Source organism: Schistocerca nitens, chromosome 8 (genome assembly GCF_023898315.1).
Source record: "Schistocerca nitens isolate TAMUIC-IGC-003100 chromosome 8, iqSchNite1.1, whole genome shotgun sequence".
In the NCBI taxonomy this organism is placed as follows: Eukaryota; Metazoa; Arthropoda; class Insecta; order Orthoptera; family Acrididae; genus Schistocerca; species Schistocerca nitens.
The window spans coordinates 370,584,533-370,610,999 of record NC_064621.1 but is presented as its reverse complement, the minus strand read 5'-3'; the positions used below and the strand labels follow the sequence as shown (position 1 = coordinate 370,610,999).

Sequence of the window (26,467 nt, the reverse complement as noted above, 5' to 3'; positions counted from 1 at the left end):
GTATTTCTTTCCCCCATTCCTGTTAATTGTTCCCTGATACTCTCCCTGAAACTCTGTACAATCTCTGGTTCTTTCAGTTTATCCAGGTCCCATCTCCTTAAATTCCCACCTTTTTGCAGTTTCGTCAGTTTTAATCTACAGTTCATAACCAATAGATTGTGGTCAGAGTCCACATCTGCCCCTGGAAATGTCTTACAAATTAAAACCTGGTTCCTAAATCTCTGTCTTACCATTATATAATCTGTGTGATACCTTTTAATATCTCCAGGGTTCTTCCATGTACACAGCCTTCTTTTATGATTCTTAAACCAAGTGTTAGCTATGATTAAGTTATTCTCTGTGCAAAATTCTACCAGTCGGCTTCCTCTTTCATTTCTTAGCCCCAATGCATATTCGCCTACTACGTTTCCTTCTCTCCCTTTTCCTACTGATGAATTCCAGTCACCCATGACTATTAAATTTTCGTCTCCCTTCACTACCTGAATAATTTCTTTTATCTCATCATACATTTCATCAATTTCTTCGTCATCTGCAGAGCTAGTTGGCATATAAACTTGTACTACTGTAGTAGGTGTGGGCTTCGTATCTATCTTGGCCACAATAATGCGTTCACTATGCTGTTTGTAGTAGCTTACCCGTACACCTATTTTTTTATTCATTATTAAACCTACTCCTGCATTACCCCTATTTGATTCTGTATTTATAACCCTGTACTCACCTGGCCAGAAGTCCTGTTCCTCCTACCACCGAACTTCACTAATTCCCACTATATCTAACTTTAACCTATCCATTTCCCTTTTTAAATTTTCTAACCTACCTGCCCGATTAAGGGATCTGACATTCCACGCTCCGATCCGTAGAACGCCAGTTTTATTTCTCCTGATAACAACGTCCTCGTGAGTAGTCCCCGCCCGGAGATCCGAATGGGGGACTATTTTACCTCCGGAATATTTTACCCAAGAGGACGCCATCATCATTTAATCACACAGTAAAGCTGCATGCCCTCGGGAAAAATTACGGCTGTAGTTTCCCCTTGCTTTCAGCCGTTCGCAGTACCAGAACAGCAAGGCCATTTTGGTTAATGTTACAAGGCCAGATCAGTCAATCATCCAGACTGTTGCCCATGCAACGACGGAAAAGGCTGCTGCCCCTCTTCAGGAACCACACGTTTGTCTGGCCTCTCAACAGATACCCCTCCGTTGAGGTTGCACCTACGGTACGGCTATCTGTATCGTTGAGGCACGCAAGCCTCCCCACCAACGGCAAGGTCCATGGTTCATGGGGGGGAAACCTGACGTAGAATGCGATTAACACCAAGGAAACTCATGTTCATTTGATATGTATTAAGATTCTACAAATTTTACAAACGAAGTATTCTTAATTCTAATCGGACTTCGGGGGTATAGATTTAATTCCCGATATCTGCTCATAATTATAGCTGTTCTACCCTGCTCGTCTTCTCATTCATAAAATAGTAGCTCACGAATTTCTTACCATTTTGCTTACCACCTGTCCTTCGTCCTGATAACGTTTTCCCACAGCAGGAACTGTGTAACTGTTCTACTTTCTACGTAATTACTCATCTTATTTCGTATGTTGCTGGCATATGACAATAACATGATAAGAAATCGTCTAAAATAACATGAAGATGCGGATGATTTTTGATAGCTGGCCAAATTTGTTACTTTGAAAGGTTTGTTGAAGCGACTAGAGGCTATCGTATAGTGAGGCGGCATTTTCCCGGCCAGTGGCATACTTTTATATTAATTTCATTAATGAAATTCTGATGGCGACATCACACTGATAATGCCAAAATGTACCCATTCCCAGATCAAATGTCACTGTATGTCAAACGAACAGTTTAGGTGTGTGATTACTAGCAGCAAATGTACTTCAAAAAGATGATTATTCTGACAAGAAATTCCTTAACTTTGACCCGTCATAGAGAGGATCGATGCTCGAACAGTGTGATGGTAACAACGATGGCAGCAGTGTTTACTCAATTGGTCTCCGCCAGGAAGAAGAAGAGGGAGGCGAATGGGAACGTGGGCGGTAACTATAGCCAAAGCCGTGGAAATGACAGGTCCATCGGAAGAATGGCGCGATAGAATTTTGTGGGATCTGAAAACAGGGAACTGCTGATAAGCCGAAACGCCCGCTAAGGTAAAGTAAGAAAATTCCTTAACTCAGAATTTAGTCAGACTATCGTTGGTCCTCTATTTGAGAAATCGATATCAGGAGACAGCACGGAACTCAGAGACTGTAACAGAAATTAGATAAACTGGAGAACGTTAGCTGCGTGTAAGGCTGAGCTTGTATAGTGTCTCAAAAACACGTTATTTAGCCTAAATCGGTGAGGAAAGTAGCGTAGGCACTGGAAAGCGCTATCGGATGGAGGACCGCTGATAGATGACTTCGGCGTCGCCTGTCATCCGGGCGGGAGGCGTCTGCAGAGAGGGCCGTGCGCTGAGGCCGCAGACTGCTTCCACCTGTTGCGCCGCGACAAGTTGTCTCGTCCAGAGGCGGCGTGACCCCGCTGCCCTGACTCCTTGTCACAGCACAGCACAGCGGCGGACGCCTTGCCACCTGTTGCTCTGCGCTCTACTATTATTACCTTCCACGTCAGCTGGGGACGGCGATCTGTATTACCTCTCTTCACGACAGCGCGTCCGTAATTGTTCCAGTTTTGCTCTGGAGCCTCTCCGCGCCGAACTTGCATGGTAGCCAGCATAAAAAGTTCCAGTGCCACGACTGAGAGAGGGTTTTTAGCAATTACGGATTTACAGAATGTCATACGTCTGGGTGTGTGCTATCAGTAATACTGTCCAGTCCAGGAGATAGCGGATATGCTTAGAGCAAAGAAATTCCAGTGGCAGGCCGTGGTCCTCATGGGTATTGGGTGCGCTGGCGGATTAGGTTGCCAGCAACGACTATTCATGTATAGGTGCAACGACATATTGGTACAGTTGCTGGGTATCGATATGTCTCCAGGGCCAATCGCAGTGGAATCCTCCCTCTAATATGCCAAAGTCATCGTCAGAGAGGTCTATTTGATTACGGTAGTGTAGATTATTGTGTGTTTTATGGGTGTGTTACACATGTTGACGGATTTCCTGTTACAGTCGGATGCTAAACTTATAAACATAGGTGGCAGAGCGAGTTAAATTTTCTTATATACAGAGACACGCCGACACCATGATTGCGTTATTCAGTTTGATTTTCCCACAGATGGTTCGTTTTCCTCACAAAAAAGTGTTTGTAGCCGGTTATATTTGTACCTGGGGTTGTGAACGTAGTTCACCAGATTCATAATAAAGAGTTTATTGTTTCGAGTAATTTTACAGTCATGTGCACAGTTTGTTGTATACCTCCATGAGGGCCTGCAGGCGTAAAATTCACTGTGCATGTCTTTCCCAATTCCATGTTCACACGAAGTCTTCGGGTTGTATAGAGCATGTTACTGTCCTAGCAAAACTCAAATTTTGCGGAATTGATGGTTTTACGCACAGCTGACTTGAATCATAATAAACGGAATGCGAAAGGTTGTGGTGAATAAGTCAGACGATATTGGAAAAGTAGAAAATTTTGTGAGGGAAAAAAAGTTACGAAGGGAATCCCATAGGTTTCAATTTTGTATTCACTCCTATTCCTTATGCGTGAGTGATCTTCCACTTAACATTCCACAAGGAAAATCGGTACTTGTTGCTGTTTATATTAGTATTATAATAAATCCGGTTAGAGGGAAAGAAACGGAAGAGTTGGTTAACAATATTTTCCAAAGAAGTGTTCTCTAAAAAACGCTATTCCTAAATTAAAAAGAAAAAAGTTGCTGAGCCTCTCAAACATTTGAGTTTAGCTACTTTTGCTCTTCGTGTAATTGTTAATCTTCGAAACAGACGTATCAACCTCCTGACATACTTGCATATTTTCGCTCAATAAAGCCTTACGGAATAATTTTCTGTGTTAATTCATCATTTAGGAAGAAATTATTGATTGCACAAAAGCGAGCAGTAAGAATAATGTGTGGTTTTCACCCACGGATGTCATGCAGGTACCTAGGCATCTTAACTGCGCCGTCACAATACGTATGTTCGCTAGTGAAAGTTGTCATAAATAATAAATCATAGTTTTAGAATAACGGTGATGTCCATGCCTACAACGCTAGAGGGAAAAATAGCTTTTGCTACTCATTGTTAAAGCTGTCAGTGGCTCAGAAAGGGGTTCAGTACTCAGCAACAAAAATTTTTGATCATTTACCCAATAACATAAAATATCTGAAAGGTAGCGAAGTAAGTTTTACATCTAATTTAAAATCATTTCTCCTGGACAACTCCTTTTCGATTGACGCATTTCTACTTAAAAACTGGTAGCCAGGAGAACTAAATAAATAAATAAATAAATAAACAAAATAAGTGTAGCTGCATGAGTAAGACTAAAAATATTTAATGTGTTCTTTAATGCTAACACTAATTGTGAATACATATCCCGTGAACTGAACGTTCACATCATTTCGTTAGAAGAATCATTCAAATGATTTTGGAACTTGTAACTAACACCCATTTAGCCATCAAACAGCAGAAATTAACGGATAACCTCGATTTGATATCAGTTAATCAGGTAGGTAAACAACAGTGGTTTTGGCCCCCGGTTGCTCGTGTTAGTCCAGTTAAGCCAGTATTCTTGAAGGGAAGAAGAAGTTTCTTTGCTGAGTCATTGTTAGATACAGTCTCTTCTTTTGGCCACCAGTGCGTCACAGTGAAGAGTAAATGTGGTGCAGTTTCATCACCCGCACCACATAGTCTATACTTAGGGGTTTGTTTATCTATTGCCATTGTGTAAAGATGTTTTTTGAAGTTCACATGACCACACATAATACTTACCTTGAGATTAATCAGCCTCCTGCTCAAGTCTAGGATTGCAGAACTTCTCCCTCAACATGATTTGGGTTATCATTAGCCTATCATGTGTCTGTTTTTGAGCTCTTAGTCCAAAGTTCTACGTGCTGCATTTTGCTCCAGCTATGTGTTAACATTTTATCCACAAATTCATGGTAGGAATGTTCCGGTCCAACAAATGGAATCGTTTCCACTGTCTTGGCTAGGCTATCAGCTTGTTTGTTACTAGTAATACCTCAGTGGCCAAGGACCCACAGCATGTCTACCCAGTTACTTTCTCCTAACCTTACCAGGGATTCTGCAACGATCTTGGCTCTCGTTGGTGGGGCTAATAGAGATTTCATAGCTGCTTGGCTGTCTGAATCAATGCAGATTTTACGAACCTTGTGGCATCAACGTGGATTCTCGCAGTGATAGCAAGTACCTCCACCTGGGATACCATTGCCAGCTTCCAGAGAGAGACTGCGCTCTCTAGTACAGGCTATATTACGTACATCCCGGCCTCAGCGCCTTCGTGTGATTTCGGCCCATGAGTAAACCAAACTGTCACGAGAAAGGTATCGTGGCTCATTCTCCCATTGCTTCATACTTGAAACTGCGACATTTAAAGGATTATTGAATCACCGAAGTTGTTTTATAGTGAGCCAACTTTTGTCCGACCATTCCTACACTCCTGGAAATGGAAAAAAGAACACATTGACACCGGTGTGTCAGACCCACCATACTTGCTCCGGACACTGCGAGAGGGCTGTACAAGCAATGATCACACGCACGGCACAGCGGACACACCAGGAACCGCGGTGTTGGCCGTCGAATGGCGCTAGCTGCGCAGCATTTGTGCACCGCCGCCGTCAGTGTCAGCCAGTTTGCCGTGGCATACGGAGCTCCATCGCAGTCTTTAACACTGGTAGCATGCCGCGACAGCGTGGACGTGAACCGTATGTGCAGTTGACGGACTTTGAGCGAGGGCGTATAGTGGGCATGCGGGAGGCCGGGTGGACGTACCGCCGAATTGCTCAACACGTGGGGCGTGAGGTCTCCACAGTACATCGATGTTGTCGCCAGTGGTCGGCGGAAGGTGCACGTGCCCGTCGACCTGGGACCGGACCGCAGCGACGCACGGATGCACGCCAAGACCGTAGGATCCTACGCAGTGCCGTAGGGGACCGCACCGCCACTTCCCAGCAAATTAGGGACACTGTTGCTCCTGGGGTATCGGCGAGGACCATTCGCAACCGTCTCCATGAAGCTGGGCTACGGTCCCGCACACCGTTAGGCCGTCTTCCGCTCACGCCCCAACATCGTGCAGCCCGCCTCCAGTGGTGTCGCGACAGGCGTGAATGGAGGGACGAATGGAGACGTGTCGTCTTCAGCGATGAGAGTCGCTTCTGCCTTGGTGCCAATGATGGTCGTATGCGTGTTTGGCGCCGTGCAGGTGAGCGCCACAATCAGGACTGCATACGACCGAGGCACACAGGGCCAACACCCGGCATCATGGTGTGGGGAGCGATCTCCTACACTGGCCGTACACCACTGGTGATCGTCGAGGGGACACTGAATAGTGCACGGTACATCCAAACCGTCATCGAACCCATCGTTCTACCATTCCTAGACCGGCAAGGGAACTTGCTGTTCCAACAGGACAATGCACGTCCGCATGTATCCCGTGCCACCCAACGTGCTCTAGAAGGTGTAAGTCAACTACCCTGGCCAGCAAGATCTCCGGATCTGTCCCCCATTGAGCATGTTTGGGACTGGATGAAGCGTCGTCTCACGCGGTCTGCACGTCCAGCACGAACGCTGGTCCAACTGAGGCACCAGGTGGAAATGGCATGGCAAGCTGTTCCACAGGACTACATCCATCATCTCTACGATCGTCTCCATGGGAGAATAGCAGCCTGCATTGCTGCGAAAGGTGGATATACACTGTACTAGTGCCGACATTGTGCATGCTCTGTTGCCTGTGTCTATGTGCCTGTGGTTCTGTCAGTGTGATCATGTGATGTATCTGACCCCAGGAATGTGTCAATAAAGTTTCCCCTTCCTGGGACAATGAATTCACGGTGTTCTTATTTCAATTTCCAGGAGTGTATATTTACCACATTCATTATGTTAGTGTGGGGCTATGGGTATCCTAAAATTTCCATGCTCCTGCCGCTGCTTGTATTTTAACCCAAAGCTCATGGTCTACATCGCAGCAATGGGCGTGCTACAGTCCCGCCACTCATGGCAAGGCAGGCCAATCTCTACACCTTCTCGAACTAACTGCTAGACTTAACAGAATTTCAAAAAATTCGTCCCATTTCACAAGACTATATGTTCTGCATGGAAGAAGATAGAAACTAGATATAATATTTACCTTACGCATAATGCACTAAGTTACTGTTTCCAAACACGGCCAACTAGTTTTACAAGCGTATATATTTACACAAGCTTGAGGTACTTATCGCAATTATGTGTGTGACCAACGTTTTCATTTACCTTTCAGAAATGGTGAATGTTCCCTCCATCTGACACACGACAGATATCCAGACGATAGTCAAATTGCAACCACACTTTAGCGAGCATCTCTTGAGCTGCTGTATTCGTTGCTGTTACTGTAAAGCGTCGCATTTCACTCAAAGTTGCCGGATGAAGATACACATTGCCACAGAGATGGACTCCTTCATAGCACCTCGTACAAAAATATCATATATCAGGCGACCTTTTGACCAGTGGTGCAACTAGAGATCCATAGGCACCTTACGGCTATCCATCGTTGCAGTGTCATGCTCTAGCCGAAAGTCACATCATACAGTTGTATCTTAATTGCTCCTGTCGGAACGAAGAAGTAAAATGCCTTCAGTTGCCGTGTCATGGCAATCTCGACTCGACACACATTGAGCATAGGTAGTTAAACGCACACCAAGGTGACCGCTAACGACAGGCAAATGAATCGGCAAGGAAGCGAGGTACACTTTGTCTCATTGCGTAGCTCAAAATCTCCCCCAAAGTTCTATCTCAATTCGTGTAGAAGGTATAGTCTTCTAAAACCGTGTGAATCTATATGAAATAACTGAGTGGACTAGTTTACGAATCGCAGCAGCCGACTCGGAACGTAGCACCAGGACCTCGGAAGATGGACGGCTGCTGGCTGACAGAAGTGATAGCGGCGTCGAATTCAGCTGGGACGCGCCGTGCCGAGCTGACTCGGTTTCCGAGAAGTGTGGCTGGGTCTCGCGGCGAGCAGCGGAAGAGCGGGAGCTTGTAGTGAGTGCAGATGGTGGCTCACAACAGCCAGATAGCTGCGTCTGCTGCCCGGAGGTTGCGCAGTCCGGTGTTGTCTTGGTTTCCGAGAAAGGAAGGCGGATTAAGGTGTAGGTTCGTGCTTCTCGAGAAGTCTGTTACACGATGGTGCGGCGAATAGCTGAACAGCCGGAACTTAGAGCGAACACCTTGACGTTCGGTAGGCGGTTGCGGGTGGACAACAGATAGCGACGACAAATTCAGAGAGTGCGGGCTAGACGTTGTTGTGTTGATTCCCGAGAAGTCTTTTCCTGGAGAGAGTACGGACAGTGACTGCGCCTTGTGCCGAGTGGCGTGCATGCAAGACTCCGCTCGGAACATTAAATTTATTGCGAGGGCAATGTTATGGATTTTTAATTTAATTTCAGTCATTCATAGCTTGTTGGGATTGTGTTACGTACTCAATGGATAGAAACGGAACCCCTATAGGATCACTTTGTTGTCCGTCCGTCTGTCAGTCCGACTTTTCAAAACCTTATTTCGCAAAACTGAATCGACGTATCAAGTTGAAAATTATGCCATATATTAAGGTCTACGGTCCCCTGGACATGTAAGGAAGTACAGCTTTTAAGTCATTACAATCAAAAGATACGGCTATTAATGTAACATATTTTGATACCCAAGCATCAAATACCATAGGGTACATTCCGTTAGCCTACTTTTGTATCTTGCCTGGATAGGCGGCGCGTGTGTCTGCTCCTGTGAACTGATTCTGTAATATAGGCCGAGAGTGAGGGAAGCGAGCAGGAGCAGGAGAGGTGAAGCACTTTGGTACTGCATATAACTTTGAGACTTTTAATACAGTCCAAAAACCCAAGTAAATATCAAATGCATACATAACTATGGCTAGGATGAGCACGTAGCCTTAGTCAATGTCTAATCCTGTGAAGTTAGGATGACTGTTCTGTTTAATCCCAAAGCTAACAAATACTCGTTGCTGTCCAAACTTTAAGTGAACTTAACTAACACAAAGTCTCAATAGCAAGCTAGCCCACTCGATAGTAGAAGCGATATTTCCAGGCCGCCTGCTCTTGATGAAATGAGGCAGAAATCAAGACGGCTCTCGCTGAGCTCGACAGCGTCGGCCAGGGGGCGCTGTGGTCGGCGTAGTTAGTCTTCTCTCGTAGTGCCAACTTACGAGAGCGTGCACCTACGTTGCGGCACCGTAACTATCAACGCCACACCTACAATCGTGAAATTTGTCATGAAGCAGCGTTTCACTGTAAAAGAAAAGGTAAAATCGTAAAACTGTGAATTTCTTAATTGTATCGCACGAAAAAAATTGTCAACTATTTTTTGACTGTCTGTGTGTTATCCGTCCGTCTGTTACGCCCTCTTTTTTTCAGGAACAAATATACGCATGGAGTTTACTATGTAAAAATATGAAACTCTTAAGTCAATGCAATCAAAAGATCCGGCCATGTTGATGCAAACTCATTAAGACCTATAGGTTACTTCGCCTTGACGTAGAATCATGAAATTCGGCAAGAAGAAAGGTTTCTCAAGATGGTTCAAATGGCTCTGAGCACTATGGGACTTAACATCTGAGGTCATCAGTGCCCTAGAACTTAGAACTACTTAAACCTAACTAACCTAAGGACACCACACACATCCATGCCAGAGGCAAGATTCGAACCTGCGACCGTAGCGGTCGCGCGGTTCCGGACTGAAGCGCCTAGAACCGCTCGGTCATTCCGGCCGGCGTACAACTTGTATTGTGAAAAGCCTTAATCGGGCATGTCAGTATTCTGATTGAGAACAAAATATAGAAATTTATTACTCATCCTATAAAACATGAAAAATACTGTTGTATCTGACTGCGATTTTAAAATGTTCTGTAACATCGCCTAACAATTAATACTGCACGGAAGAGACAACTTGTCTAGTATTGCCGCTGTAGCTGCGCGAATATTCTGCATCCAACAACATGCTTAAATAATTCAAAAGAAATAATGCGCTCCATGCAGAGTGCAATTCATGGTCACAACTACTGATGCGACTACTGTCCCCTTTTTTTATAGTAACTAAATGATCAGGAGGGCTTTGGTAAACAGGCCATTAGCGGTGTAAAATATGAAAGGAACAAATAAAAACTTTTAGTTTTCTATATTCTAAAAATTAACGATTCAGACACTGTCAAACTTTACTCAGACGTTTCTTTTCCTTCGACAGTTCAAGTAGCAAAAACTTCAGTTATTCAACAGTGTCTTTAACCAATAATAAATATCTGAACACGACGAAAACACGAATGTTACTTTCAATGTTGTTGTAGTTGTTGTTGTTGTTGTGGTCTTCAGTCCTGAGACTGGTTTGATGCAGCTCTCCATGCTACTCTATCCTGTGCAAGCTTCTTCATCTCCCAGTACCTACTGCAAACTACATCCTTCTGAATCTGCTTAGTGCATTGATCTCTTGGTCTCCCTCTACGATTTTTACCCTCCACGCTGCCCTCCAATGCTAAATTTGTGATCCCTTGATGCCTCAAAACATGTCATACCAACCGATCCCTTCTTCTAGTCAAGTTGTGCCACAAACTTCTCTTCTCCCCAATCCTATTCAATACCTCCTCATTAGTTACGTGATCTACCCACCTTATCTTTAGCATTCTTCTGTAACACCACATTTCGAAAGCTTCTATTCTCTTCTTGTCCAAACTGGTTATCGTCCATGTTTCACTTCCATACATGGCTACACTCCATACAAATACTTTCAGAAACGACTTCCTCACACTTAAATCTATACTCGATGTTAACAAATTTCTCTTCTTCAGAAACGCTTTCCTTGCCATTGCCAGTCTACATTTTATATCCTCTCTACTTCGACCATCATCAGTTATTTTACTCCCTAAATAGCAAAACTCCTTTACTACTTTAAGTGTCTCATTTCCTAATCTAATCCCCTCAGCATCACCCGATTTAATTTGGCTACATTCCATTATCCTCGTTTTGCTTTTGTTGATGTTCATCTTATATCCTCCTTTCAAGACACTGTCCATTCCGTTCAACTGCTCTTCCAAGTCCTTTGCTGTCTCTGACAGAATTACAATATCGTCGGCGAACCTCAAAGTATTTACTTCTTCTCCATGAATTTTAATACCTACTCCGAATTTTTCTTTTGTTTCCTTTACTGCTTGCTCAATATACAGATTGAATAACATCGGGGAGAGGCTACAACTCTGTCTCACTCCTTTCCCAACCACTGCTTCCCTTTCATACCCCTCGACTCTTATAACTGCCATCTGGTTTCTGTACAAATTGTAAATAGCCTTTCGCTCCCTGTATTTTACCCCTGCCACCTTCAGAATTTGAAAGAGAGTGTTCCAGTTAACGTTGTCAAAAGCTTTCTCTAAGTCTACAAATGCTAGAAACGTAGGTTTGCCTTTTCTTAATCTTTCTTCTAAGATAAGTCGTAAGGTTAGTATTGCCTCACGTGTATGCTTACAGAAATGTGAAAAAATCGATCCAATGCGCAAGAAAACAATAACTAAGCGAAGCAAAAGGACAGATTACCAAGACTCCTCGATAACTACAAAAATCTCCTCTGACGCTACTAGCACGGTCAGGGAACAGTGTGACCTGTCCTGATGCGCGGCTTCTCTCCACGCTAGGCTGCGTCCGTCTCCTCTTAACACTGTTCTCTCGCTACCACTCAGGATAATAATATCTTAGACTTGGAGTTCGCGTATGCACGCAACAGGGGAAACAATAGCCAACTTAAAAAAAAATAGATTTGAACATACAGCTTTCAAGTGTTCCGTGTTGTTGTGAGTGCATTATGTCGCAGATAACCGATATCGACCGCGGGAAATTGATTCGTTTTCGTGTGGTGGTTCGCACATCTCGCATCGTCCAGCACTGGTTTTGTGAGCGCGAGGACAAATTATCGCATCTCCCCAAACCACCACAGTTGGAAGTTCTCAATATCTACTGAGCATTTGTGGAGTATTTTGGACAGAAGGCTGCATGACCGCTAACCACCTCTGCCACCCCTATCTGGACTTGCCATTACGTTGCAGGCAGACAGGTATGTTTCCCTTGAAAACCTCACGGTACCCTTGTTTATCTATTCCGAGACCAGTGGAAACTGTCCTGAACGCCAAACATGTTTCCGGCGCTGTATTAGACTTGGTTATAAGTTGTGTCGGTAGTGTTTCCATGTTTTTGTCTGCCCCCGTACATTTGCGGCCTCGCAGCCCCCGGCGACTTCCACTCCACAGCTCACCGTGCCAGTAAACCGGCGTGACGGCAGCGTGTGTTGTGTGCCCTTTTGCAGTTCCCGGGCTGCCGGCAGGCGTGCCGCTTCTTCCGCGGCGGCCAGGGTGGGGACGGCGGCTCGGGCCCGGCGCCGCCCCCGCAGCAGCAGACGCCGGTGGCGCAGACGCGCGCCCTGCCGCTGCTCGCCGTCGCCGGCCGCGACCTCTTCTGGCCCTGCCGGCTGCCCCGCGACGCCACCGGCCCCAAGGCCGCGCCGGGCGACGCCAGGCTCGTCTACGTCGTCGTCTGGAGGCCCGACGACGCCTCCCACTGGCGGCAGGTCACGCAGGTCAGCCTCCCACACACTGGTCGACTCCCCCGCACATGCGGATACACTCACAAGCCATTCTGTTAACTACTTCACAGTTGTCTATGCTCTGAATCAAAATTAATTCCAGGTCCAATTTATGGATGTCCATCTTATTGAACGAACTAGGGACATGATGATACATATGAGAAAAAGTACCTCCACCGCTGTATCTTGAGAATGTCTTTATTCTATCACGGGATTAGATTCGGCGGCACATTACAGCCATCCACAGGTCCCACCAACGAATATCCGATCGCCTTGGCGCATTTACTATTGGATCCTTTTTATTAGCACACGTCTGCTAGCTTCCATCAGGAGTCTATACAGGACACTAGTGTCCTCTGTTCAGAGGATTTTTCTTGCCTCTCCAGATGGCTCCATGTATCGCAGTCTTAATCGTTCGTCTTGTTCGGTTGTTACCCTTAACATTTTAGCCTCTTTTCTCTTTCCTCCTCCCACACTCCAGTGGCTTCTGCGTGTCTGACTTTGGGACTGGACCATAACTTGTCTACATCACCTCCCTCTTTATCCAGGGCAGGAACTTGTTTCCAATTTCAGATTGATATCTGTCCTCTTTAAGTAGATCTGTGTTTATCTTCCGGTCTGCATCTCTTCTCCTGCAGTTACTGCATTTTATCCTTTCACGAATAGTTGTCCACACAAGATACCGGTCTGATGCTATATTTGCATCTCTTTTAGATTTTACATTGTCGATACCAATTCTGTGTCTAGCATCCACAAACATGTGGTCTGTTTTGTTCTGTGTGTTTTCTTTGGGTGATTTCCAGATTATCCTCTAACGTTTTTGCGAGGAAAGTTGGTGCTCATAATCCGTAGGTTTTTTGATGTTGCCAGGTTGACTAATCTCATTTCGTTGTTGTTGGAGGAATCGTGGAGACTATGCAGGCCAATGTAGTAGGGTCTCAGGATGGCCTCTTTTCCTGTTTTGGCACTGGCATCACCTAAGAACTTTTTCACATCGTACGATAATCGTCTACATATACTGATTCCATATCTTCGTAGAAACTATCGTTTTCATTATGGTCATTATCTTCCGTATGTGCATGATATGAGACCATTGTTAGGTTGTAAAACTTACCTTTCATTCTTATCCGGCATATTCTCTCGTTGACAGCCTTGAAGTCCATGATACTTCCTCTTATTCTGTTGGCTGCTGCAAAACCAACTCTAAGTTGATGTATACCTTCTCTGCTTCCACTATAGAAATAGCAGTAGAATTTATTTTCATGCATCTCTGCACAGGCCATCTGAACTCTTGCAGTGCCAGTATGTGTAGCCTGTACCTGTTCAGTTCTTCATCCAGCAACTTCACCACTCCAGGAGGGTAAAGTGATCTTACGCTCCAAGTGCCACATTTCAGACTGTGATTGTTCCGTAATATTCTAGCATTAACCTTTCACTTTCTGGTGTAGTTTCCAGTTTCCCCATACCGAATCCGAGGCTGTCTCTTGGTATTTCGTAACGATTGTCTTTTTTATGGTGTGCATGAGTTTGCCCCACGCCCAGCCGCCAACCTGGAGTACCAGGGTATCCCTTTTAGTCTGCACTCATATAGAGTAAAAAAATGGGAAGGTTATAAGTACAAGATCAAAAGTATATTCTTGTGCACGTACACATAAAGTTCAGATTACACTGAAAATACATTAAATCGTTAATAGAAAACTTTACTAAAATGTCATGTCATGTGTGTAACTAAAACTTCCTAAGTAATACGATATAAAAAAAAGAACGGGAGTCATAAAATATTCAAGTCATTTATTCATGTGTTAAAATCAAGAAACCATAAACCATACATGAAGGAAATATGACTGTAAAACACCAGAGGTCATAAGGATATCCATTAATTGATCTTACATAAGTATATATAAGATGTTAACCGCTGTCTGAAAAAAAAAAGTTTGACTTTCAAGATGCTTCAGAATGTTCAATGGCAATCAGAACCGTCAAGGATTTGCTTACAGCTGTTGAAACGACTGTCAGATAGAATGAGCAACACGTTGATGCACTGCAAGAAAACAGAAAAAGTACATTTAATTTATGGAGTGAACGTAAGTAAATAGCACGAGAATAGAGCAGTCCCAGCATCACCCGAAAGAAACCTTCCAGATATTAGAAAAAGAAACAAGTGTGGAATCACGTAATCGGTAATACCTATACAAAGCCAAAAAATACGATACTGAAATATTTGAGCTGTATAGCCGTATCGTCAACTAAGAGACGCCAAAATCAGGACCAACAACACAATAGACTTAAAGAGAAACTTCTCTTAATAATGTTGTATTTAAAATTTGCATGCTGTGTGATGTGGGATATGTAATGTGGTGTATTTATGTGTCAATATGTATGGCGTTGAAGTGTTTGTATGTTGCTTTCTACCCAGTCCTATAAATTTATCATTTAATGTCGGTATTTTCGTATCGATTATTTTCGATCACCGCTGATTAACGTCGATGATGACATAGAATCACCATCGACCATTTGCTAACATCGCAGATCCCTAACCCCAAACTGCGAGCACCTCTCTCTAAGGCTACTTTCGAAGTGTATATTTTTGTAGTAACATTTATCGATTAAAGTAATTCTCCAAGATGCAGTGCAGATTTAGAGCACAGAGTTAATCTGTTCTAAAGTATTACAAGTTGACAATAGAGAAAAGTACAGTAATCGTTCGCAAAACACGTCGTTTTATTATAACAGATCAAGATTACAGTTACATAGTCATCTTCAGTTCATATGACAACAGGTGACGGTTCAAATAAGACTCCTGTGAGCTCTGCACCAATATTGTTTACTACGCGACACTCTGTTGTGTTATGCACTGAAGATAGCTATGTAACAATCGAAATCTAGACCTGCTGTAATGGAACGAAAGAGTTCGCCATCGACAGCTGTTATTTTCTTAGTTGTCTATAGTCAGTGATCGCTGCACTGAAGTCTCGCATGGGTTCCAGTCTGATTTTTATAACTTGCTTGTCTTTCAACTTTTGCACAGGACAATTCATTTTACTTGGGCGCCCTGTTAAAACATCGTTACTATGTTCCACAAACCACACTGATGTACTCATGTGCCTTATTTTATTTCTCCTATGTCTGTCTTTCTTTCATAATTCAAGTGTAATCCCCTGGTTGAGCTGTTCCTAACTTAAGTCGGTGTTGATACCTAGATGTAAGGCAGTAGCTGTTAGCAGCGTTTCGGCGACACGCACATCATCAGCGCGCTGCTGGCGTTTTGCAGACGGAGCAGTGCGGGGCGCGCGTGCCGTCCGCCTCCGGGTCGGCGCGCGTGCTGGCTGTAGACGCCGGCGGCCTCCGCACCGTGTACAACCCCGCCTGGGCCGCCCCCGCCGCCTCCCTGGGGCCCGTAGCCGCCCGAGACCTGGCCGGCGCCTCGATGCGGCACCCCACCCCTGCGGGACCCAGCACCGTCACCGGGGTAAGCTTCACGTTCTAAGAAACTTCACGTACTGCGGCGCATTTCCGACAGGCTTCAGTGCCAACCACTAACAAGTGTGGATCTGTTTCAATGAAAGTACTTCCTGCTGGCATCGACCGACGTTTGTTTAGTGATCTTTATACCTCTTCGAAAGCAATAGTGACTGGCATTGTCAAAGATTGACCCTCTAACGCTGGCGACGGTTTGGAGTCTACCCCGCGGCCACAGATTATACGAGGATGAGTCAAGTGAAAACCTTAAATTTAACAAATCGAAATTTTGCGCCGTTATCCTGTAAGTTGGTAAGCGTGCTATAAACAGCGTCCTGAATGGCATGTAGGTGGCAGCATAGTGCAGATGCACACATACCGTCGCAGTATCAGTATAAAGATGGCCGCCCCCACTTGCGATTTGCGCCAGGGAAGAACAGTGTTCTGTTATTCGGTTTTTGCATAGTGAAGGTGTGAAACCTATTGAAATTCATCAGCGAATGAAGGTTCAGTACTGTGATGCATGTTTGTCACAGCAGCAAATCTACGAAAGGAGTAAGAAGTTCGCAAATGGTGCGACTTCGGTGGAAGATGCTCCTCGTCCAGGTTAGGCACAACGAGTTGTGACTCCACAGAACACTGCAGCAGTTGAAGCCATAGTCAAGGAATACTGCCGAGTGACACTGAATGACGTTGCATCATGTTTACAGAGTAGTCATAGGTCAGCACACCACATTGCGCAGGATGTGCTCCAGTTTCACAAAGTATCTGCAAGATGGGTGCCACGGCAGCTGACTCCTGAAACGAGAGAACGACGTGTTGATGCTTGTGAAGAACTTCTTCGGTACTTTGAACGAGAAGGTGATGGCGTCCTTGCAAGAATCGTTACTGGGGACGAAACCTGGGTTCACTTCCACCAACCGGAAACGAAGAGAGCGAGCGAGCAAGGAATGGCGCCATTCCTCATCACCAAAACAAAAGAAGTTTCGAACAGATCCATCAGCAGGGAAGGTTATGCTGACTCTCTTTTGGGACGAAAAAGGCGTCATTATGGAGCATTACATGCCTAGAGGGACCACTGTCACCAGTGTAGCATACACAGATCTCCTAAAAAATCATCTGCGGCCTGCAATCAAATTAAAGCGACATGGATTGCTGTCAGCAGGTGTCCTTTTGCAACATGACAATGCAAGGCCCCACACTGCCCGTACAACAGTTGCAATAATGTTTGGACCACTCAAAGATGCAATGGGAGGAAAGAAGTTCCGTTCTAATGAAGAGGTACGCCACGCGGTGCATGAGTGGTTGCGCGGACTACCAAAAGAATTTTTTCTAAAGAAATTTATGCACTTTGTAAGCGGTGGAGGACTTGCATTGAGAGAAGGGGAGATTATGTTGAAAAGTGATGTAGCTTTGTACCAATTCTACACAATAAATAATATTTTAAAAAATATTTAAGGTTTTCATTTGATTCACCCTCGTATGTATAGTGGAAATGGAGACGTTCTGATTGCCAACTCCCACGTATGTCAGGAAAAAAAATAGATAACCCCGGGACAAGTAAATTCATGTAAGAAACACAGGTCCGCAGATGTCAGGAAATACCCCAAAAGCGGGTGACATAAGTTCAAATGTGAAGTCCCCAGATGACATATTCGTACGTCGCCGCACATGCAGTGATTGAGCCTATTGGCCTGTCGCAGCTGATCATCCAAACCTAACTTTAATATTCATGTCGGTGTGACGCTGAGCCTACGTGCGCTACTTCAGCAAATGGGGCTCAGGGTTCGAATCTTGCGTCCGGTAGGCAGTTGGTTTTTCATTCCCTTAGACAAGTATGTGTTTACATTGAGGTAAAATTATTTCATTTGCGGATCTCACGTTCTCCACTGGTTTATTGAAAAGCATAGTACAACAAAAAACTACCGTATTGCGTCACAAGTACAAGCTTCTGAATTCCGTCGTTACCAGAAAATGGCCTTATTTCCTTCACTAAAAAAGTCTGCAAAAAAGAAAAGAAAAAAGGAATGACAAAAGCAAAGACACGTAAAGTAAGAACAGCTTTTGCCTGGTTACAGAGAGGACAGTAATTCTTTGACTTCTGCGTTTTCAAAAAATCACATTTGCAAAAGGTGTTCGAAATTTAACCCTTCGTGCGGCGATGTGTAGCACTGCCCCCTTACCAGTGAATGTAGGATCACAAACACCCCAACCGCTACACGTGCGGCGTGGTATGTCATCTAGTGACGTCACCTGTTCAACATTTGTCATCCAGTTTTGGGGTATCTCTCGACATCTGCGGCTCCGTGTGACTCATGTTAAATTACTTGTCGCAACGGCGTCTGCGTCGCTTCACGTGTTTCCAAACGTTGATAAGAATCACCTCGTATAGTCCTGACATTGGCAGTCTGGGGGCGACGTGCGATGTATTGTAACTGAAGACAACTTCATAAGCCAAGATCGCTAAAAAAGCATTTTATTGGATGACCAGTTTCGACAGAGCTACACTATCATTATCGGATCTTATACTTCTGAATGCAATAGAAAGCGCATGCAGTGCGAAGCGATTAGTAATAGTGATGATTAATATGTTGTTAAAATTCAAAAGTATATGATTCGATGACGACTGCCTAGCCTTGTCGAAACCGGTCGATCCAACAAAATGCTTTTTTTCAGCGTGACTTAGGGAAATTTTCTTTTTACGTAACTCATTTACATCCAGAAAATTGAGAAGGTAGTCTGATACCTTTGGATTATGCTATTCATTGTATTACGGTATAAAAATTACGGCAAATTAGAAAATGAACACTTCATTAAGAACGTTCTAAGTACCATACCAGGAAACTGACTGATAGTAGCGGCCAATAGGAAAGTTTTTGCAGGTTGCCAATAAGAAAGTTTTTGCAGGTTGATTCTTGCAAAGAAGAAAACAGCAACTAGCTGCTCTTAATAATGCTGTTTTTCTTTCAAAAAAGCGCCGTTACCTATTTCGAACCGAAAGGTTCTTCGTCAGACGGCTGTTTATGTGTATCAGCTAACGTAAACAACAACAGAGGTAATATACACATGAGCCGGCCGAAGTGGCCGTGCGGTTAAAGGCGCTGCAGTCTGGAACCGCAAGATCGCTCCGGTCGCAGGTTCGAATCCTGCCTCGGGCATGGATGTTTGTGATGTCCTTAGGTTAGTTAGGTTTAACTAGTTCTAAGTTCTAGGGGACTAATGACCTCAGCAGTTAAGTCCCGTAGTGCTCAGAGCCATTTGAACCATTTTTTTAATATACACATGAACAGCCGTTTGCAGATGAAGCTGTCGATGCGGAACCGGTAACGGCACTATTCGAAAAAAAAAGAAGTAAATAACGACTGGCTGATTGCTGTTCTCTTGCAAGGATCAGATTGTGTTTTGTACTTAGCCATGGTCTCAAAATTTTAATTTTCAACAAAATAGCAGGAAGAATGTTTTTATTGTGCCATTCATACAGAGACACTGCGTTGTAGTTGTGAGAACACAACAGAAAAAGAGTAAGCTTTTCACTTGTACAGGGTGGTGCAAATAAGTGTCCCGGAGAACAGAGTTGCAGGGTTCAAAGAAACACAGGAGGGCAAAGGATGATGCAGTGCTAATCTGACTATAGCAGATGCTGAAAGTGACCACCATTCATCTCTTGACATGTCTAGGCCCTGGTCAGTAAGCTGCCGAAGGCGGATCGAATCTGGACTGCTGGAACTGCTGCAATCTCATCCGAAATGTTCTGCTTCAGTTCATCAACACTATGAGGGGTGTTGCGGTACACTTCAGACTTGAGGATTCCCCACACAAAGTAATCGTACACTGACAGTTCAGGTGAGCTGGGTGGACAGCCAGGGCCACGACCAGACCGACCTCTGCTAACAACTCCTTCATGGCATCCTGTTGGACGTAGCTGTAGGTCTTTTCCTCCTCCTTCAACGCTCATACAAGTTGTATCCACTCGTCTGGGCCAATTTTATTCGCCCACCTTGTAGAAATGTGTGGTCAACAGAAACCACTCAATATCTTTTAAATTTTGGAACTTCAGAGGTAAGCATATCTTGACATAAAGACCAGGCGCCATCCTTTAATGTATGTTTCAATGTCTCTGTCCTTCTTTTGCCAGCTGGATAAAAGCTCGGGACATAAAACAGATTATCGAGAACACAATAGCACTGAAAACGCGTTTTACGAAGAAATGGCTTTTAAAACGTTCTGCATTTCCACTCTTCATACGTACCTATTGCACCAACGTTTCAAGGCTTTTCCCTGGTCCTTAGCACTGTGATTTTCCCTATATAACCTGCAACAATCGCTCGCTGCAACTCGGAAACCCATGAACCGCATACCTCAAGGCATTTTGTCGTTCCGTATTTTTAATTTTTGTGAATCTCTATTGCTTACCTGAAGAAACGGGCGTAGTAGCTCTCCTCCACAGCGGAAACCTGCGTGTTGGCGAGTTTTATTATATGGTTGGTCTCATACACGAAGTAAACTTTCCCGCAGTCATACACATACGCTGTAAATTGATCGATGAAAGCCGTATACCTTAGCACAACCAAAACGCAATCTGCAGAGTGCACCTTGCGTGCCGTAGCCTGGGCGTAGCCTAGCGTTATCTTTAAGACTGGTGACCATGCCCCTGCTTTTCCCTCTGCTGTAATTGGTTTTCTCGGATGATATGGGGAAGCTTCTAGTATAGATAGTAACCAGGACCAGATGTTACGTCAGGATGGAAAAGATTACGGGAGGACTCCCGACAAGGCCAGAATAGTTGTTAAAGTGGTACGTGACAGAAAAATGTGCTGCGTTGGCAAATATATTTTGCTTAGGTTGCGATCAGTAGCAATCGTTGTCATTCCGTATGACAGAAATAAAACCACTGTTTTAATTACTACTTTCTCAACTGTGAATTACAAAGTAAACAAAGAACTTTGAAGCAACAAGAAGTTTGCTGAATGTTCGCACGCTATCAAAATGGTTCAAATGGCTCTGAGCACTATGGGACTTAACTTCTGAGGTCATCAGTCCCCTAGAACTCAGAACTACTTAAACCTAACTAACCTAAGGACATCATACACATCCATGCCTGAGGTAGGATTCGAACCTGCGACCGTAGCGGTCGCGCGGTTCCCGACTGTAGCGCCTAGAATCGCTCGGCCACTCCGGCCGGCCGCACGCTATCGATTTAGTTTTCAGGATGCTTGCGTGTCGAATAGAAAAACAAGTGCGCTCTGCAGGTGTAGATGTCTCTCTAGAATTAGGGAGTCGAGATGGAAAAGGAAATTGCCTGATGTTATTTCTTAGAGATTTTAAGAGGGCAGTTCAAAAAATAAAGGCAATAGTAGTGAGAAAACGATATTGTGAGTAGCATCAATCATTTTTGTAATCTCCCCAATCTTTATGCACTTGATAAGCTTCCCAGTTCCGTCGTGGAAAAAAAGCTTTCTTGGATTCACTCTTGGATCGCCTGCATGGTCTCGCAATCCGACGGTGCTGCTTCACCGGATCAAAAAAGTGGAAATCGGTTGGAGCAAGGTCAGACCTATACCGTATATGCTCCAGCAGCTGAAAACCAAGATTTTGAATGTGCTGGGGGAGCGTCATACTGAAGCAAAATTACACCTATTGAGAGGTTTGCCTTTGCTTCTGGGTTTCAGATCTGGCAGTAGCTCATAGTTGCTTACACTCTTTACTGTTTGATCTTTAAGAGTGTTTTAGAAATGGCACCGTATAATACCGTAAAGTGCTCTTAAAAATTTCTTTAGTAACCGACCGATTCCAAAGAATGTCCTCCATCACAACTTCGATTAACAGCAAGAGTTATAAGGGATTACGATGACGTGTAAAGAGCAGAATGCTAAAAAGAAGATCGGAAACCGCATAGTCGACTTTTCGACACTATGCTCATTTTTTTTGTCGTCATTGTATTCGAGTGTAACTCTTGTTGTTAACCTGAGTGGTGCTGGAAAAATGTCTTTGATCGAACCTGTTCGCTCATTATAGAATACTTCCACAGTAGCTTAGAGTCTTACGTAATGTTGCTTCAAAACTTCGTCAAAGTTGTATTAAGAGCACAACCAATAGAAGCATTGTCATTATAAACTTTTTATAGAAGCTTACCTTTCTAATTTTTTTATGTAGCCGAAGACGGATGTTAACACACGACGCGCTACTGCTTACTCTGATTCGTAGTGCTGAACACATGTCTCATCAATGGTCACTGTGCGACTGAGAAATTCTCCTTCCTCTTCGGAACGCCTTAAATGTGATTCAGACATTTTCGAAACGTTCTCGTGCGTCTATTTAACATCATACACAACGAACACAAACTAGAGGATAGTTTGAGATTCATAGACGGTTGCAAATGATCAACCGTGATAGTTGTTTAACTGATGCGTAATATCATCAGTCCTGCCAAGGCAATAATCACAAATCATGAGCTCAACTGACTCGATATTCTTGTTCATTTTCGATGACCTCTCCGAATGCTCTTTCTGCACTTTTAAGGCGATTTTTCCATCTGGAAGACAGATACACTTTCAAAAGTGTTTATCCACTCGCAAATGTTTCGTCCGCTGTGATAGTTACCTACGCATGGCAGCTGCGTTCTGCACATAATCTCCGCAGCTTTAGTCTCTTCAGAGTTTTCTGCTAATTTCTTCCCCGGTGGATGCGGACAAAGGGTAACCTATAATACAATATCGCTATGATCAGTGCTGCCCACTGAACCAAAGTAAGTAACGTACAGAAAAAGTAGCATTTCGTTGTTGGCTTACGGAGCAGAAGAACAAAATTTCCTTTAGTTAATTAATTTGCTCGCGTACTTCTACCTGTTATGTTCGCACCACGAGATATCCGGTGTCAGACGAGGAGCATCTTTAGAGGGGAGCCCTCTGTGCGCATGCGTAACACCAGTAGCTAATTCCTGGCGGAAAGCATTTGCCTTCTCAATGATAGCGTGCTAAGCAGGCAGTGTTGGTTGTCCAACTGTAGCTTCGGCGACCACTGACACTTCTACAAGCTGTTGCGACTCCCCATGTTGCAGGTTTTGTATAACGAGGTCTCATGAGGCGGCAGGCACAGATAGGACACCTGAAAGCTTGAAATACAAAAGATGTGTTTCTGTCAAGGCTGTACTATGAGCCTTCTTATAAACGTAAAGGGCGTGCCCGTACTTACTTAGTATGAGATTATTCAAGTTAACTTTTAAGTGTACAGGTATGTGAACTAAATCAGGATTCACCTGTCAAACGCCGCGACTCCTCGCATTAAATTCCCAATGGCTCCCCGGTCAAACATGTGGCACTTCACTTCGAAAAATCGCTTAGACTGTTTTCAAAGGACGTTAACTGGATATTGACAATTTAAAGTAAACCGGGACCCATACCAATTGCTTTGCTTCCTATAGACAAACGCGGTTTTCTGAGCTCTTCTAGCTGGGGGAATTCATTTTCAGATATATTTATTCGTCAACGATACTTTACAGGAAACATACAAGATACCGTAAGATCCTTACCTTCTGATAGATGGCTTACTGTCGCATCATGTCAGGCAAAGGTATGCAATTACCGCAGGAGATTTAGCGGGGCATTCAGAAGTCAAATGAACAAATGCGTATTTTTTTTAAAGTACGAATGTATAAATTTGTTTGTCAAAATACTTACACTACTAGCAACTGCTTATAACCATAATATGCTATCTTTTAATATTTAAGTTCTGAGTTTTGTTTCACCATGAATCTCAACTTTTATTCTTTTTTAAACACTGTTGTTCATAATGGTGTCAATAAATCGTCTAACCACTGGTGGGCTTGTTAGTGGAAGTTACGGAGTTCAGTTAATTTTGGCCACGCTTACACTCGACTTTCTTGGTTGCACATGCTGATGGTTCAAATGGCTCTGAGGACTATGGGACTTAACATCTGAGGTCATCCGTCCCCTAGAACTTAGAACTACTTAAACCTAAGGACATCACACACATCCATGCCCGAGGCAGGATTCGAACCTGCGACCGTAGCGATCGCGCGGCTCCAGACTGAAGCGCCTAGAACCGCTCGGCCACTCAGGCCGGCACATGCTGATGTAACACACAAAATAAGTTCCACTGTTTTCATTTGAAGACTCTGTTGCTCTTTGTCATTTTGGTTCGTACGTTGATGTCAGATTACGTTTGGGCCTGAAGATGACGCTTTTTCGCGTCGAAACAGGTAGCCTGTTTTGAACAAACGACGTCTGAATTACAATACAGCTGTTGGTGTCAATTTACATTATACAAGTACATCAAAAAAGGTTCATGGGGAAGGCCAATAATAATGTCTGGCGCTAATAACAATAATAAAGAAGATTCACAAGTCTGTTGATTATCATAGTAAATTTGAAGCCGTACTTAGAGTTATTAGTAACAGAAAGGATAATGAAAGAGAAAAAAATTTAAAGCGGCATTATCAGTGTCTATGTGTATCTGCACATATGATCACAGTGATTGTAGGCACGAGTGATACGGTACTTTTTGATTCCAATTGCCGGTTGAGAGGTGGACTTAGAATGTGTTTGCCTTGTGTTGTTTTGCAGGACGGCAGCGTGTGGTCGGTCGAGGTGCTGTCTGTGATCCACCAGGGAGTGCTGGTGATCGCAGAGCTGTCGTGGCGAGCGCCGGACAAGGACCTGCTGGCCACGCGACGCGACGGGGGTTCCCCGCTGTACCTGGTCACGTGGGAGGTGGACGGCGGGGGAATCACCGGGAACCTCTACACCGACTCCTCCTGCGTCACGCTCTCTCTCTGGCCTGACACTGTATTTCACATTCGGGTAAGTTTTTCATGTTGTTAGAAACACACATTATATTTCAGAGACTCCACTGAAAAAAACATGAAGTTGTAATACTATATGAGCACTGTAAGCAAGCAGTTTATGTAGGGGCTTCTGGGAGCGAATGTAAAGAATTCTGTATATTCGTCCACCCCAACTGTTCTGCCTTTCGCCTCCCCGCCCACCCATTCCGAACTATCAAATGTAAATGTTAAATTATAGCACTTTCACTGTTTTGCAGACGTACTGAAGACCTCAAATCACAAATTCGATAGCTGGTTCAAGCAAACCACAGTGTAATTTTGGCGTCTTTTGATACTCTTGCCCATAGAATTCTTGTTAAAATGTCAATTTGGGTTTGGCTGTGTGTATGTGTGTGTGTGTGTCTGGTGGTTTATTTAGAAACTGCTTTTCTAATGTAAGATACAAGAAGAGAATAGAAGCTTTCGACATGTGGTGCTACAGAAGAATGCTGAAGATTACATGGGTAGATCACATAAATAATGAGGCGGTATTGAATAGGATTGGGGAGAAGAGGAATTTGTGGCACAACTTGACAAGAAGAAGGGACCGGTTGGTAGGACATGTTCTGAGGCATCAAGGGATTACAAATTTAGCATTGGAGGGCAGTGTGGAGGGTAAAAACCGTAGAGGGAGACCAAGAGATGAATACACTAAGCATATTCAGAAGGATGTAGGCTGCAGTTGGTACTGGGAGATGAAGCAGCTTGCAGAGGATAGAGTAGCATGGAGAGCTGTATCAAACCAGTGTCAGGACTGAAGACCACAACAACAACAACAGCAACGTAAGATACAGATACTTTCCTGCCACGATACAGTGTTATCGGCAATGGAAATGAATTCTCTGTTCTAATTTACTTAGAAAAAAATTGGAAAAAGATAAATTGACGCCTTCAGTGGTAAGGCAGGTTTGTAAGCATGAACTGTTTGTATTATGCCAATAAAATAAAAAAAAGCGCTGACCGAATTGACGATCATGTTAAGCAGACATATCAGGAAAAGGTCTTGGTAGCTACTGTAGCTATGTCCACAAGATGAGGTGCGACATAGTCGCAGCACAATTTTCCCTGTGATTCAATACTATATGTACATATTTTTATTTTTGTTGCTGTATTACGCCAGGAAAAGTCCAATGAATATACCTTTAATATAAAATGCGCAATGTTCCAGGAAGACTGGTAAATATTGCATTGCAGGTGCAAAAAGACATTTTTATTTATAGCACTTTAACCAACGAAATTAACGAATGACAACGCTATTTGCTAATGACCATCTTTTCAGATCTGACAGCGAGGACATACTTCCGCATTTAGATTTTATTATACGCAATAAGGTTACCGCACCATAATCATCAAAAACGACACTGTACCGCAACACCACCGGTACACAGGTTCTGTGCCTGGTTGCCATGGGATCAAAAGCACTGGAACTACAGGATAC

The 26,467-nt window shown here is 44.0% G+C and overlaps 1 protein-coding gene across 1 annotated transcript in view; it reads left to right on the top strand.

Moving 5' to 3' along the window:
* Window positions 1-26,467, top strand: part of LOC126199578 (uncharacterized) — a gene marked incomplete at its 3' end in the record, with an annotated part of 164,279 nt that overhangs the window by 130,630 nt on the left and 7,182 nt on the right. The window contains exons 4-6 of the mRNA XM_049936502.1: window positions 12,453-12,722; window positions 16,000-16,197; window positions 24,770-25,006. Of these exons, the coding sequence (XP_049792459.1) occupies window positions 12,453-12,722; window positions 16,000-16,197; window positions 24,770-25,006 (705 nt within the window). The remainder of the gene's footprint in view (window positions 1-12,452; window positions 12,723-15,999; window positions 16,198-24,769; window positions 25,007-26,467) is intronic.